Raw genomic sequence first — 17,376 nt, 5'->3', positions numbered from 1 at the left:
GGGGATTTCCGCGGTAGAATGTTCTTACTTCCTCTCCCCTTTCTTCCTGTCAGATACTTTGTCTCAAGGGTGAAAGGCTTGTATCACTAACAGAGACACTGTTGAATGAAATCAAACAAGCCCACGTTTGAACTACAGAAACTTAGTTGTAGCGATCTAACATGCTAGATAGGTTTAAAGTTGGCCTCAATCAGCAATTGTCCAACTTGATCAAACACATTTTTTTTGTTCTCATGCAATGACATTGCGGTGACATGGTTGTGGCCTTTGTCAAAGTGGGTGGGAATCAAGTGCAGCGGTCAGACTCTTTTCTTGGCACCGTCTTGATCATTCCTGACAGCTCTGTTGCTGCTATTCTTCCTTTCTTACTTTGATGTTGTCTACCATTACATATCTGAAAATTGCTTGTGCTCATAGTGAACTTCTTTGAAAACTTCACTTTTAGTTACATGATTTGTTATGTACCTTAAAGTGAATAACAAATTATGTACCTAAGGTAAGATGCCAATGTTACATTTATTTAATTCAAGTAATGGTTATTGAACTTCTAGTGTTATTACTGATGATAAATGCTGTAATGGCCTGAAAATCACAAAATTATGCATTTCTTGTAATATTACAGCAAGCCAGGTTGTTGTTGTTGTTGTTGTTATTATTATTATTATTATTATTATTATTATTATTATTAGTGGTAGCAGTAGTAGTATTTACAGAGAATTTCTATACAGAAAATTAAAAGTATCAAATCCCTGATGATGTTAATTGAGACAACTTTCAGTTTTACATAAACAAAGATAAACATCAAATAAAGAGTTGCTGTTTCATTGATGATAAAATGAATCATTATGTCATCAATGGTGATTCTCTAGTTTTTCAATGCAGTCTAAGCTTCCCACTGATCAGTAAAGAATTAATGTGTTCTGTATGCTTCAAGTGCATCGTCACAACTTATTCAAATTGTTTGTTGGGCTGAATGATAAATATGTAGTATGTCAACAGAGACTGTGCATGCATTAACAACAGTCCAGCCCACTATAAAACGACATGCCACCCTTTTCCATTGAATCTTTACTCCCACAAAAGAGTACTTTTCTTTAACATTTTCTATTTGTTTTCCCGAGGCACTGCTCTCTAGGCCACATGGGTTCCTTTACCATGATCACAAGTCCAGCCCTCCTTTGAGTGTTTTAAAAGCTAGTGAAAAGTAAATTACCAATAAGAGTGTTATTTCAACAATATAATGTGGTAATTTAATGCTAGAAAATGAAAATTAAGCTTTTCCAACTTTGTTATGTCTCCAACACATCCTCATAGCTAAATAACAACGTTTATAGGTAGTGACTCCTGAACTGTCAAATCTAACCATTTACATGAAAAACATCAGTGAGTTGCTCTTGCTCACATGGTTTCATAATGCACTTCCTGACACACAGTCTCATTCTGTTAAAGAGTTCAGGTTTTCTACAAAACATGTGTGCATCTGAACAATCCAGGTTATACAAAGTGGAGAAGGGGTCTAGACAGGGCTGACAAACCTGTTTTGATAGCTTAATTAAGGACATTTAAACTTTAAAATGAATAGCTTTGTGTACTTAAGCTGTTATTCAGTGGCTTACCTGCAAGTTTCTTGTTGAACATTGAAGGGGAAGTGGTAGTGTAGGAGGAAGCTCTAACATTTGCCAAGTGGTAAACCAGCTACCAATAGTTAACACGAGCCTTCATTTTTCCTACTTTATTAAATAGTTCATAAAGTTATGAGTGATAAAATTTGTTCCCCATCACCGGTTCTGTAAAGTTAAACCCTACCTGTAAGTTGTCACATTGGTTCCTTATCTTTTCATATATGAATAGGAAATCCTACCCGTCTGGAATTGGAATGCCAACATCCAAAGAACAGTTTCAAAGTTAAATGCATTAGGCCTTGGTTGCTGGGGGCTTTCCATGATGAGTGTTTTTTTTTTTTTTTTTCTTCTTCACTCGCCTCTTACCACTCTCCATGTGTTTATACACCACTCGGCATTTAATCATTAGTTATTATGAATTTCTCTTCCACAGTATGTGTTTTCTTCTGTCTCCTGCCCCTCATCCCCAGCTGGTCATGGCAGAGGGCTGCCTCTCCCTGAGCCTGGTTCTGCCAGATGTTTCTTCCTGTTAAAAGGGAGTTTTTCCTTCCTGCTGTCACCAATTGCTTGCTCATAGTGGGTCGTCTGATTGTTTAGGTTTTCTCTACTTGAGGCAACTGTTGTTGTGATTTGGCACAATATGAATGAAATAGACAACATGAATTAAAGAAACTGTCAGCTGGATGTGGAAGTAGTTAAGTCTTAACACGTATGCCATAAAAAAGGTTATGATAATATGTCAATGCTCTGTTTTAAAAACATGTTGTTGCTCACTTAATCTTTAACTAAATGGTAACTCTGGGGTTAAAAGTGTTGCAGAAGAACTGCATTGTAGTAGGTTATAAAAACTGAGCAGGGCTGGCTCCAAAAACTGGTTAGTTGCCGTGGTGATGTTGGTGCCTTTTTGGATGTTATCTGACAAACTGTGTGACAGCTTGAGAAGTCTGTGGTCCATTCATCTATGTTCACTCAATCATCATCCATGTTTCACCTTGTTACTTAATCATCAAGTTATAGAAAAACTGTATCCTTTGGCACTGATTATCAGTCCAGATGTCAGTCATGTGTCACAGAAGGGTTTCATGTGCTTTAAGGTATCTTGCAACACATTTGTCTATAGCTTTGGAATACCTGTAACTGTGGAATTTTCCCATGGATTGCATCAGACAGTTTTCACAGAATGCTCTCAGATATTTCAGTGTTATTTTTGTGAAGCGTTGGGTCGGACATGTCCAGATGTCTGGAATGCCCAGACAACTAGAGCAGAAGATGAGCTTTACGCACTGAAAGACATCAAGACAAAAACAAAAGAAAACTGAGCAAAGGTATGCAGAGAAGTAGCAACACAACATCAGCGGGTTAGCTGTGGTGTCACAGATCTCTGTAATTAATAGCTGTAATTGCAGCTGCTTTGAAGTAGGATCAAAATGAGTAATTGATGGTACCGTTAAGTAATGCATAAAAGCTTTCTGTTAAACTCCGCCCTAAAGTGGAGGAGATGACACTGGACTGGTTTATAAGGGTGGATGGATTCTAGCCACAATATATGTTACCACCACTAGGGGGCACCGAAGTTCCTCTTTACTCTTGCTTTGTGGTATTTGTCCTCAAAGATCATGTCATGAAAAACATCAGGTGTTTTTTGTACACAGCCCAAGTGGATCTGGTGCAAAAATAATCTGCAAGGAAATCAAAGGCAGCTCAAAGTGGGGGGGAAATTACTAATTATGGCGACCCTGCTTATGTCCTGCATTTTTTTGCTGGACTGACATATTTTCACAAAATCCACAGCAAAAACCTGCATATTTTATTCAACTTCCAAAAGAATTTGACTTACTTTTCATTTTAAAGAAAAAATTCTTTCTGAAATGACAGCAACTGTAAATTTACACTGTTTTGGATTTTTTTTTCCACTCTTCTTTGTAGAATTTGTCCATGTTCGACAGGTTTTGAGCACAACTGGCTTGTTTATGCCAAAAAATCTCAATTGAACTTGTGTCCAGATTATAACTGGGCCTGTTATGCCTTGGTTCACTGACATCTGACCTAAACTCTGTTAAGCTCGGTGATATCTGAGTCACGATGGCTTTAGTTTTTTTTTATCTCTTACTCATGAGCAGAGGGAGGCACAACTAGCATGAGGGATCTTAGTCTGTGGACCCCTGCCCTGGCTGGAATTTAAACGCTGACTTATTGTTCCAAAAAGAGTAATGCCACTACGCTATTCAGCTACTATTGGAGGTCCAAGGTGGTCACAATGGTAATAGGAGTGTTCGGAGCTGTAACCTCCAAAGCTTCATTCGAGACACAACATCAAAGGTCTCTGTGCTAAGAAGAACTCAGATACACAGAACCCCCAAACTCTTACTCAAAAATGCTGATGTAACAATACAAATTTTTGCAGCTGATAAGACATCAAATCAAGCAATAAAGTTTCATCAAAGGATATACAGGGTGGGCCATTTATATGGATACACCGTAATAAAATGGGAATGGTTGGTGATATTAAAGTCCTGTTTGTGGCACATTGGTATATGTGAGGGGGCAAACTCCTCAAGATGGGTGGTGACCATGGTGGCCATTTAGAAGTCGGCCATCTTGCTGCACAATATCGTTTATTATTTAGTAACTATTGATATCTATGACTAGCTAGTTTATTGTGATGGTGCTTTGTTTTCTCTACTATTATGTTGCTCTTTGTTGTTTGCTGTCTCCTCTGTTTGTTTTGTTTGTTTTTTTTTCTCCATACAGGTGACCCAGGAGTTTTTTCTTTTTTCTTTTTTTTTCTCTCTCTTCCCCCCCCTTCTCACCATCTCTTCTCCCCTTTGGTTTTCTTTCTTTCTCTCCCCCTCTTTCTCTCATTCATTCCCCCTGTCCTATTTTTAAAAAAAAAAAAGACAAAGGATGAACTGAAGCTCTGCCATCACGTAATGTCGCATACTGCTGTTTCTGATGTCATTTAAGAAAAAAAAAAAAAAAAAAAAAGTCGGCCATCTTGGATACAACTTTTGTTTTTTCAATAGGAAGAGGGCCATGTGACACATCAAACTTATTGGTAATGTCACAAGAAAAACAATGGTGTGCTTGGTTTCAACGTAACTTTATTCTTATGAAGGGCTTTAATATCACCAACCATTCCCATGTTATTACGGTGTATCCATATAAATGGCCAACCCTGTATATTTCATCCACTCATGAGGGATCAACAAAGACTTACTGTTTTTGCACTAATGTTTGAGGGGTTTTCCAGGAATGGTGATGCTATTTTCAGAGAACTTGATGGTCAGTAGGTAGGGCTTTACGATTATGACCAAAATGATTATTTTTGATCAATATAGAGATCATGATTATTTTACAGTTTCTTTTTTTTTTGTTTTTGTTTTTGTTTTTTTATTACACTTTCATGTAAGGATAACACTGCTTTCACACTCATGTTGCGCAACATTCCTGATAATGTAAAACCTTTTTGCCTAAAAAATAAATAAAAAAATAAATAAAAAACCCTTATTATTCATCTAAATTCAGTGCAGCTTGTAGAAGAAATATAACAAAGAAAGATGTTTCAAGGCTTATCACAAATTAATTCAACAGGGCTTTCACCTTTATACTGTGCTGTGTTCCTGTTCATTAATGCATGTTTGCAAGTGAGTTGTTTATTCACCTGGCCTCAGTGCATCTCCTACAATCAAAATGTAAAATATTTACTTTTTTTTTTTTTTTTTTTTTTGTCCCGTTTGGATCTTTAGGCCATCAGAATTGTTGTCTTAAGGCCAAGAAAGATGCCAAGCGGATTTATTTTACCAAGTGGATCATCATGGCCTTGCCATATTGGTCCATTTGATTGACCTTTATTATAATTATGAATTTATTTTATTTTCAGTTGCTACAAACGGGACAGACATGACTGGGGGATAGGACAGGGAGAAAGAATGAAAGAAAGAGAGGGAGAGAAAGAAAACCAAAGGGGAGAAGAGACGGTGAGAAGGGGGGGAAGAAAGAAAAAAAAAACAAACAAAAAAAACAAAACACCTGGGTCACCTGTATGGAGAAAAAAAACAGAAGAGAAAGCAAACAACAAAGAGCAACATAATAAAAAAAAAACGGCACCATCACAATAAACTAGCTAGCAGTAGATATCAGTAGATACTAAATAATAAACGATATTGTGCAGCACGCAAGATAGACAGCGCACAATGTGCTTTGAGGCAGCAGCCAAGAAAGCTGTAGTCCGCGTCTGTGAATACCCGTGTGTACACCTGTGTGCATACCTGTGTGGATCAGCATGCTTGCATTCCAAAGGTTTCTCCATGTAACGATCTGCTAGGGAGTGTGGGGGGCCACAGCCCCGTCCTCCAGGGTCATGAAGCAGGTATGGAGGAGATCAAAACTCCAGACATCCAGAGGCCCCCAGAACACAAGAGACCAAGGAAGACCAACAGAGGGGCAGCCGCGCCACTGTCCCAGTAAGAGCTGAGGAGAGTCCCAGATGAGGGCTCACTCAGCAGCCGCGGAGCAGAAGCCAGGGGGAGTTGCAGTGAGCGCCCCGTGAGCTCCGCCGGCAGCCAGCTGTGCCTGAGTGACCGAGCCCCAGGCCGAGAGGCCGGGGGCACCCCACCTCCGAAGTGGCCCGAGCGAGCCCCAGGCTCCAGGCCCCGATAAGCGGCCGCCAAGGAGTGAGCCGGTGTGTACCCGGACGCCCACCCCCAGACACAAAGAACCACCAACGCACCGACACCTGAGGGAGTCCGCCACTGGCAGGGGAAGTGGTGGTGGGTGGAGATAGGCCTCCAAACCTTGGAGGGCCTGAGATGTCCCCAGAGAGGTGGCGTCTGATACCCAACCTGACATATAGACACAGACATACAGGCACACACAGACACAAACATCCATTCCCACCCTCATGCTCTCATATGCACTTACTCCACACTCAACCAACGTGGAGACAGACATAAAGAGACGCTGTATTTACCTTCATTCATTCAGGAGTCAGACTAAAGCACTTTTTGAAGCACTTTTTACGCTGGGAAGTAGTAGAGACTGAGTTTATTTATTATCATAAGCTGCTTGAGATGTACAATCACAAGGAGTCCCAACATATAGTTACTGTATGACAAAACACAGTTGACAGAGTAAGTAAGGATGGCTACAGTTGCTACAAGTATCTCTACACCAATAAACACACAGATGACGCAAGAAGAGATACAAACTGAAAATTCAGAAAATGACAACTCAGAGGCAGAAGTTCAAGTTGTATCAGCAGTATAATGCAGTTGTTTCTGTCCTTGACGCAGTTTCCATTTCAGCATAGCGTTCTTATCTTTTAGTATGATGCCAGGTCTCTCTTGGAAAATGGAAATGACATTTTTAATCTCAGTGAGATTTTTTTTTTTTACCTGGATAAATAAAGGACTAATAAAAAAATAGTATAATAATAAAAGTAACAGCCATTCCTCCAATCCTTAAACGCTGTGGCCGCTCCACCATTTTCCACCTCCCAGCACACACAGCATTCCATAGAGGTCTGGGAACTGAGGACGCCGCTTGCTGGAGCTTTGGGAGGGGAATGTTTTCCTATTCTTGTCTGATAAAAGATCCTAGGTGCTCAATGGTTCTTCATCTTTGTTATAATTATTGTTTCATGATAATCCAAATTATTTTAGTTGTGAAAGGCCTAGACTTCTGGCAGGCCAGTTCAGCACCCAAACTCTCCGACTCTGAAGCCATGCTTTTTTTAATGGGTGCTGTATGGGGTTTAGCATTGTTTTGCTGAAGTATCCAAAGCCTTCGCTTAAAAAAAAAAAAAAGTCATTTGGATGAGAACGTGTTGCTCTAACACCTGCATATAACTTTCAGCATTAATTGTCAGTGGCTATCCACCAGATGTGCAGGCTGCCTATTCTACAGGCTCTAATGCAGCGGTCTTAACCTTTGTTGCCCCGTGGACCAGTTTATGTCCGACAACATTGTCATGGACCGGCCTTTAAGGTGTCACGGATAAATACAACAAAATAAAACCAGTACCGGTACCAAGAAAAAGAAGATTAACAATAAAAACGATTAAAAAAAAAAAAAACAATAAAAAACCTGAAAACCATAAATTTCACACCCACCTCAACTCTTGCAGCCCGGTAAAATTCGACCAGCCCGGGGGTTGGGGACCACTGCTCTAATGTACGTCCATACCATTAGAGATTCAGGCTATTAAACTGAATACTGATAACAAGACAGATTGTCCCCGTCGTCCAGAGGATGTGGCCTCTGTTTCAAATTTTAATTCATCTGACCACAGAACAGTTTTCCAGTTTTGCTTCAGTCCATTTTAGATGACCTTTGACCCAGCGAAGATAGCAGTGTCTCAGGATCATGTTCACATATGGCTTCTTCTTTGCATGTTAGAGCTTTAACCTGTGTTTGTGGGTGGCACTGTGAACTATGTTCACAAACAATGAAGCGAAAGTGTTCCTGAGCCCATGCAGTGATTTCAGTCATCATGTTTGTTTGTTTGTTTGCTTATTAAATGCAGTGCCACCTGAGGGTGCAGAGATCATGAACATTCAATACTGATTTTTGGCATTACCTCTTGCACACCAAGATTTCTCCAGATTACCCAAATCCTTTGATGCAGACATGTATGCTAATGATGAAATCTTTTAAAGCCCTATACTTTACTGTACTGGAATAAGTTTACCTTAAAGACACTTAATAGATCACAGTAATTAGAGTGATATTTAATTACCCACTGATACAACCTTTCTCATATGACATGAGATCATGTGAGCATTTTCTTTTGTGGCATATGTCTGTAAAGCGATGTGTATTTGTGGTCCTTTAAATCGTTATTATCTCTTGGCCAAAGTCTCCATTCCATTAAGATAAGAGAGGTCAGGCCCTCTTCAGGTATGTATATGCCTGTGTGTGTGTTTTTATTGTACCGGCTGCTTCTCACTGATTGTCGTCAGAAAAGGTTTTCTCTGCTATCTGCATTTCTATATTTAGCACTAATTTTACCTGTTGTCTTGGCAGGAGATTTGCTCCTATTGATGATATGTTTTTGCAGCAGTCTCCTTCCACTCAAACTAGTGTGCAACAGCAGACGATAGAATTTAAATGCCACAATACAGAAATAATAAATCACGTTTGTGTGCTTCACAAATCCCATATCTTCTCATTCCCAATGCCATTGCCTTATTGTGAGAATCCCTATTTTTTTTTTTTTTTTTTTTCTGCAGTCCACAAGTAATGCATAGTTTGCTGGCTCTATTTACTGGATGCTGAACAAAGGCCCAAGCATAGTTACTGCTGTTTTGAGTACCCTCACAATGTCTTAGTTGTGAGGAACAGACTGCCTGCTATGACAAAACGGAGCTTGTGGAGCTCCAATCATTCTGCTGCATATTGACTTTATTGAAAGTAAGTAAACATGGCCGATTTGCAAAAATATGATGCATTCTAAACAATAATAATGGGTGCTGTTTTGTCTTAATTCCACTGCGTTGTACGTTGTGTCTCACAGTGCTACAGTGTAGATGTGTACAAATCAAGTACAGGTTGTGTGACTGTTTCACGCAGGAGGCTAGTGGTGCATCTGTCTGGTAAATAAAGGAAAGTAATTCATGAGCTCTTCTTGCGTGGATCCACCTTAGCTCTTTTATTTGCTGAAGCGATGGCTCAGCAAAAATGTAATTGCAACAAACTATCTGTCATTTGTGAACCTCGTTCCTTCCAATTCTTTGACTCAGCAGGCTGTTTTATCCCCAGATCAATGGGGCCACAACAAAAAAAGAAAACTGCCTATGCATAGTGTTTAATGTGTAACTATCCAGGGCCATCATGGCTTTTTTTCCCCCCACCTTGATAAACAGCATAATTCTAATGCAGCATTTAGGATAAGTGGATTAACTTTGAAATATATTAACTACATTTTCTTTTGCTTTGTGAGTTTGATGGAATTAACTTGAAAGCAAAGAGCAAACCTTGAGCCTTGACTTTTGAACCCTCTTTATTATTACTCGTTATTTTGCCATGACCTCTGTCATAAGTCGTCTGTCACTTTTATGAACTTATTTAAATGTAAAGATATGGAAAGTCAAGAGGTCATAAATCAAGGCAAGGAGAGGCCCAAAGTGTCGGGTTTTGTTTGAGAAGGATTTTGTCCCAACCCAACGCTTTAAGGCAAACTATATATTGCACATTTTCAGGCAGCCTCCTACTCTTTTACATTTGGGGATTCACAATGAAATGCAGATTCTTTTTCTTATATTGTTAATCATGTTAGCTATCTTAGTTTCATGTATTAGCATGCATTTGTTTTCAACATAAAAGTAGTGCATGTACTTGGGAACAAGTGTGAAAATCTTTGATTTTTCTCTAATCTTTGCAAAAAAAGAAACGTTGGACTTCATCCTCTGACAGCACCAATGCTGAGGTATTTTATTCTGGACTGGAGAGACGGGCTGACACTGCTACTCACCAGGGTCTTGTAGTTGCCGTCGCTGAAAAGTGTCCATCCTCAGCTTCTACCTCTATTAACTACTTATTAATTTACTCATGTTTTCATTGATTAAAGACTCTACTCACGCAATAATATGAACACAAAAAAACTCTATTAGAACTGAAAAGTAGCCTTGTAAAAAATTGAATAAGACTTTTAATTTTGTAAGTACTCGCTCAGGAGTTTGACCCAAATGCAGAGCTGAGCAGGAGGATGCTTCTGAGGGTCTGTTTGGGGCCCAGCGTTGAAGACCAAGCAGTTCAGGAGGCTGGCCCGCAGGTTGGCAGCGGCATCAGAGGGACCTCTCCAGAGGTGGCCAGAAGTGGTGACTGAGGTGTTCTGGGGGCTATATCACCACTTCTGGCCAGGTGGCCAGTGATGGAGACGAAGGCCCTCTAGAGGCTGGCATTTACGAATGAGGGTGACCCCCTCATGGCAGGATACTAACAACAGAGGCAGGGACCATCTGAAGTCCAGTAGTGGTCAAAGAGACCTTCTGGAGGCCAAACAGATGATCAGCAGATGACTCTCAACAAAGGAGACTGTCAGGTGGATGAGCTGGAAGCCGCTCACAAAAGAGTCATCCTGTCTCAGTCTTAGTCTGTTCAGACTCGGGGTCAATCAACACAAGTCCCTTGGGCTCAGATTCTGGAAGCTGGGGCTGCACAGTGCACACAGTCTCCTCTGGCTGGGATTGTGCAGGGCACACAGTCTGTACTGGCTCGGGATCTGGCAGCTCCTGCTCAGGCTTCGGATACACCAGAGGCTCTGGACAAATGAAAGTCACCAGCTGAGGCACCGTCTCGGAGGCATCCTGCACAGACTCTGGATTATCCACATAATCTGGAGTAGCACAAACTACCCAGTTAGTCTGGATCTGAACATCTTGTTTCTTTTGGGCGGTGAATGCAGAAAACCATTATCCATGGAGCCTGGCTACCTAACAAAAGAACTCCTCTAATGTAAACAGGTTGTGTCTGCTGGGGCTGTGCCTGGTCAGACCATACTGTCACTGTCTGTAGGTCCTGAAGACTATGTGAAGTTGAGGACCCAAAATGCAGGCTGGTTTCTACAAAAGGGAAACCGTTTATTTGATAGAGGCCAAAATGCAAAATATAAAATGATTTAAGAAATTAAGTATAAACAAAACTATAACTTGGAACAAAGCTCAATTGCAAAACTAGGAAAAGCTGAGAATGTAAACCTTGAGAAATCAACCAGGAACCATGTACTGGAAAACGACAAACAAACTAAGAGCTGTTGATCTGTATGGCCATGCATACAGATCAGTTTGAATGGTACTGAAACAACTTTTACAGATAATTCTGTGCCAGAAATGATCTCTTTTTATGTTTTATAAAGTTTACCCCTTTTTATTCTGCAGGCTTTTGATTCATTTGCTCTTTATAGTAACTTCCTGCATTTCTTCATACAACATCTCAGTGCTGTAGACTCGGATTGTGATATATCGAACTCTTAGAGTGTTCTTTATTTGGACTTGATGTTGTGATGCATCCTGCAAACAACTCCTGACCCGTTTAATTTATGAATAAATAACTAAACAATAGCACTCACCTGCTCATGAAATGGCTTTTCAGTCAACTTTCCAATTACTTTTGGAGTGCTGTAATTCCTAAACCCTCCCTCTAATTTGGTCGTGAATAACCTCAAATTAAAAATGTCAGTCTGCACAATAAGCTCATATTCATCATTATAACTGATTTTTTTTTTTTTTTAATATTCCTTAGATGTCCAAGTAATTTTACATACAAGGGTGGAAGAAATGAGAGGTAACCAGAGGCTGAGGAGCTCATTCTTACCGGGTTTATCATTAATGCTGTGTAAGCAGTCGGCTCTGAACCTACTTTGCATCATCCTTGGCTTTTTGTGGTGTAGTCGGGGCACGTATTAGTGTTCAGTCTGCAGCCTGTCTTTTTACTAAGGGAAATGTTTAAATTCTCTAAAGAGCCAACGTCATCCAAACCAAAAACGTTTTATTTTTTTATCTTCAAGATTCACCTCCTGAGCCCCTCTTGCCAAGCTCATTGGTTATGGATATTTCTGCTTTTTTTCCCCTCACAAGCAACTTAGTGGTGAATGGAGCAGGGAACAACATAATTCTCATTCTCAGTTAATCCATTAATCCGCTCCTCTGTGGAAAGTAATATAAAGTTCAAAACCAGAAAATACTTCATTTAAAAAAAAAAAAAAAAAAACAATCTCACATTTACAATAATCAGACGGTTTTTGGCATTTTTTTTTTTTTTTATTGATAAGATTACTTCATGTTAGGGACAAGGCGGTACCGTGGGACATTATGCAGTCTGTGCTTGGAAGCTACTTGCCTCACAAGGGCCAACAGACACGTCAGGTTTCAGAGTAAGTTGGACGTAACCTCTTGCTGACACGCCTCCCTGGATTGCCCAATAGGCTTGGCTCAACTCTTACCTTATGTACATACATTACCCAGCCAGTGAGAAGGAGCCAGAGCACGGTGATTTGATCAAAGACTTCAGCCTTTGTGTCAGTGAGTTTCTCACGGCCGAGCTGCTAGCCCTTTTCCTCACGTACAAGGTTGTGTTTTGGTTGTGTGGTTTTTCTCTATTCAGACATCATATTGTGGATGGTAAGGATCAGTTTTTAACCTCGTTTTGTTTCTTCCCATCTTTTTATCAGTGTGCATCATGATGCGTATGATGGTTGACCCCAGGGGGAGGCATTTTTTTCCAGTCCCTGTAGGCTCCCGTGTATGTGACATGTGTGGGGGATTTTTTATTTTTTTTTTAATGCCTGTAACAGTAAATAGTGGTTATATTTGGCCACCTTTTCTCTCCTTTTTTCACGAGCGCTTTTAGTATACTGAATTTTTTTTTTTATTCCCTGAGCCAAATAAAGGGAGACATACTTCAGATTTGAGGGATGTCTAGTTTATATCTGTTTGTGTTTTGGACTGTTGGAGAAATATAAGCTGCTGGGAAGACTGGCTTTTTCAGGTTTGGTAAACCAAATCTGTAATTAATTCATGAGCAGAAACAGCTGCAGATGAATCTGTAGCTGTAGTATTTATAGGTGTATATCTATTATAAACTACTGTTGATGTTGTTTGCTCTGAACATGCGTGCAGGGATGCAGTGAAAGGTAAGTGCCCAGATGCACATTTCAGAAACTTTTCAATCCAAAGTATTTTCGGCCACTTTTCTTCCAGATCCAGGCTGAGTGTTCTTTTCCCAGTCTGGCTTCCATACAGCAGTAGTCAGTGGGCAGTCTAAACGTTTCCCTAACAGTTAATCTCTTTACACAAAAGGGCACTTTGTTATGGCAGCTGCTTTGCTAAAAAAAAATGCAAATCTGTCACTACATATTTTCTGAATTGTTTGCCTGCATCCACAATAACTGACACTATACCAGTTACATTCCCACCTTTTCTTTAACTCTCACCATAAACAGTTGATGTGTGGTTTTAAAAATTTTGACCTCAGAGCAGGTCATGTACTAAGACTGACAAGCTGTTTTGAACATGGCCAAAGGGGACAAGAAACTAAAAAAAAGTGTTGCTTTGCCTCCCCCCCTATTCCCCACTTACCCTACCCCTTTCTCCCCCCAACTCCTGTTCTCCCTCCACCCCTCTCTGCCTGTCACGTGTTCTTTTCACAGCATAGAAAAGTTTCTGGATTAGGGCAGAATTAGCACAAAGCAGCGACGCCACTTCAGCTACACTTGCAAGCAGCACAGAAGAAGGGGGGACAGAGACAGAGAGAGCGACGCGACGGGGGTGAAGACGCTCCAGCGAACCTCGACCACCTCAGAAAACTCCAAACTTTGCTGGGCGAGAGGCAGACGAGTCCATCCCAGACACAGGGAGAGAGAGAGAGAGAGAGCGCGAGAGAGAGAGAGAGGCAGGGGATCTTTGCCGACGAGGTCCTGAAGGATGGAAGAGAAGCAGTTTGCTGGGATCCTGGTAAGTTTCACTTTTGTTCAGTAAACACGTGTGCGCACACTCGTGTTTTTTAAAAGCAGTAACATGCGGATGCAAACACATCTCAGCTGTAGGCCGCTGGTGGGATGCAGCTGCTGGACCACCAGTTGAGTCACCCTCTGGCTCCCCTTTGGAGGCCAGGTGGTTTGGCTTCATTTCACTAGGGGACCATTCACAGGACTCTAACCTGTTATGTGTTCAAAAGTAGGCTGTTGTGCTCATACTTTCCTACTTTTTCTCCCGTTTTTATGTTGAAATTTGTAACCTGGGATTAGGATTCACAGGTTTTTCGCTGAGTAAAAAAAAAAAAACGGCCGCAGTTTCCCCACCAGGGTGATTATCCTGTCGGTGTTTATGTGCAGGAGACGGAGCTGTCACCCCCTGCTGTTCACAATGGCACTGCTTAACTACACATTAGCAACTAAACACGGTCCCAAAAACCCCCAAAGTTCATTTGCAGGCATAGAAGCTCTCCTCTCAGCACACTCTCACCAGCTATCTGATCTCTGCAAGAGCTGACAACAGTAAAAGTGGATTCACTTTTTTTTTTGTTTTGTTTTGTTTTTGGAGAGGAGGTGGCTGCTGATAAAACATGAGGCCAAGAGGTAAATGTGTCAGTGTCAGGCCTACACTGTTGGGGAAGCTTTAAATAGAGGTTTGGCGTCATTGGCAGTCCGGTCACCTCTCCTTCCGTCTCTCTCTCTCTCTCTCTCTCTCTCGCTCTCTCTCTCTCTTCCGTCTTGAGACGGCGATAACTGAGCTCCAACTCTCATCTGACATTCTTGCCTGTTTGAAGCCTTGCTTTTCTCCCCGCTGACATTTTTTTTTCTCTCTCTGTCTCTCTCACTGCCGCATCCTTTTAAGATGCATATCCCCGCTAAAATGCAAACACACCGTCTGAAGTTAAGAGGGCGCCGTTATCAGCGTCTCTCCCGCACAAACATTTGAAGGTGCTTGGAGGATGGAGATATAATTTTGTATTTTTTTTGGCTTTCAAAAATTGTTTGTGTTTGTGTTAGAGAGTTTACAGCTCAGTGACAGATAGCCAGTCAGTTGATTGATTGCTTTGGCACTGCCGGGTATTTGTGGGGGGGGGGAAGAAAACCAAAAAGTTCTGTGTGTTTGGCTGTAGCTCAACAGGAGATTTTTAAATGATTGTGTCAAGAGGTAGATGTGAATACTCTTGGCTACATGTGCCTGCATTTAACTGAGATGTAAGTGGCACTCTGTGGCCACTAGGAAGTTACAGACCTCACGCACACAGCAGGCAAGTATAGAGGAAACAACTGAAGTATCAATCAAGTGTTTCTGTAGTTACTCCTCACAGCCAGCAGCGGTTTGAAGGCTAATAATAATAAACTAAAGTGAATGGATCAATTCAGGATATTGTACTGTTTCAGTGCAGGCTTTAGCTATTCATCTCACCTGAGAGAAGTGAAAATTCTATCATTTGTAATCTTTAAACTGAATTTTGTCGACCCAAAGCGTTTGAAGCCATTCTGCTGTACTGCTCAGTGAGTGCTTTACTTAAACTGCTTCTTTATGATGATTTAACACATTGAAAAGCGTAATGGAGGCACAGAGCTGCAGGTAGATCGTACGCCACCTGCAGCAGTGATGGCAGACAGCAACACACACACACACACACACACACACACACACACACACACACACACACACACACACACACACACACAGTTTCTCATGGCTGGGATTGTTGTCTTCAGCATTTGTGGACAGTGATGCCAATTGTGTCTTAGAGATGGCAACAACAGATAAGTGTGTGTGTGTATCTTGCTCTCCCATCCCCAACTGTCACTTGTGTTTTTTCCCTCCCTCCCTCTCCTTGAGCTCTTTTTTTTTTTTTTCCGTCTCTCCGTGTTAGACCATGTTCTCGTCCAGAAGATGATTTTGAATTTATGCAGTTATTTATCATGTGACTCAGTCTATTCATCTTTGCCTCTATTCAGAGGGCGGAAATGGTCTTTCCTCCTTAATTGTTTGATTCCACTCAGCAATACCCGTTTTTGAATTGTCTGGTTAAATTTATTTATGCAGGTCCAGGTGGTTGGTGGATGGACCAGTCACCGTAAATCTCAGAAAACACAAGGCGCTCGCTTCCTGCTACTGCTTGGCTCGGCTGGTAGCCTTCTGCCGGGACTCTTTCTGTTTCAAACTTTACTCCCTTGCTCTTTCACAGCGGTCAAAAGGGAGCCCCGTCTCCTCAATCTTCCTGCGTTGTCTTTGACTGCCCTGGAAGTTACCACTTCCACTGAGCGGATGAGCAGATGGTGCCCTGGCACAAGGTTTTGCCGCATGGATAGCTGTCTCTTTGTCTTTACTCCTTAAAGCGTCTGCTGTTAAGATGTATGTATGTGGATGTGAGAGTAGGGAGGGGAAGGAGGAGGAGTTGGACTGAGGTTTTGCTTATATTTTCTGCTGGGCGCTGTATTGATATGTCTGGCCGTGCTGGGCCAGAGCTGGCCCTCCATCACCATCAAGGCCAAAGGAGGAGGAAAAGGTCAGCGAGGACTGGCTACTGATCAGAGTTTAATGTTGGCAAGCCTTTAAGAGTTTGCTTGTTACTTTTCGTCCAAGAAAGTTCAGTTTCTCAAATCCTGACATTCTTACATGATAAGAATTTGTGTTTCCCTCAAAACTGAAACTTTCTGGTACTCTGTGATAAGATGATGTTAAGTACTTAATGTCAAATTGTTTGTTGCAGCAGATTCTTGAAGCTACAATGTGCTCTCAATGCAATTGTCAAGAGATTTATTTTTTTTTTTAATGCTATTTTTCATCATGTTTAGTTTAAGTTATGAAGTAACCAAAAACTACAGAACATAAAGGAGTGATTTCCAGGTTACAACAATGCCTCCCACGTTTGTGCATTTAAGGATGCACATGCACAGGTGCAAACGAGGGGTTTTACCTTCTGACAAAACTTAAAACAGAAAAATAAGGCAATGAAAAACTGCATGAAATTAGATGCAATGCTACCCCGAATCATACAAGACATATTTCTTTGTATATGTAACTAATGTGTTTGAATGCTGCTAATTTGCAACATTTTATAGACTGTAATGCGTCCAAGGACAGAAGGTCCTTGGAACAAGTTATTTCCTGATCCACTGCATTCTTTACACAGATTTATACTCCCAGTAATGTAAAAAGTTGGCCTATACAGTTATATACGCATACATACATTTGGCATGTACAGTTACTCATTTAATCAGCCATGCAACAAAAGTTATGTCACTATATTATACAGGAATGTGTTTTTCTCT

At 41.0% G+C, this 17,376-nt stretch overlaps 1 protein-coding gene across 1 annotated transcript in view; it reads left to right on the top strand.

Moving 5' to 3' along the window:
• The window catches only part of slc6a9 (solute carrier family 6 member 9), an 89,076-nt gene that overhangs the window by 683 nt on the left and 71,017 nt on the right, over positions 1-17,376 (top strand). The window contains exon 2 of the mRNA XM_005933630.3: positions 13,768-14,071. Coding sequence (XP_005933692.1) covers positions 14,042-14,071 — 30 coding nt within the window. The 5' untranslated portion in view covers positions 13,768-14,041. The remainder of the gene's footprint in view (positions 1-13,767; positions 14,072-17,376) is intronic.

Source organism: Haplochromis burtoni, unplaced genomic scaffold, assembly GCF_018398535.1.
Source record: "Haplochromis burtoni strain Fernald_Lab_line unplaced genomic scaffold, NCSU_Asbu1 Contig_172, whole genome shotgun sequence".
NCBI lineage: Eukaryota > Metazoa > Chordata > Actinopteri > Cichliformes > Cichlidae > Haplochromis > Haplochromis burtoni.
Note: the sequence above shows the minus strand (reverse complement) of the source record. Positions and strands in the feature narration are given on the sequence as shown.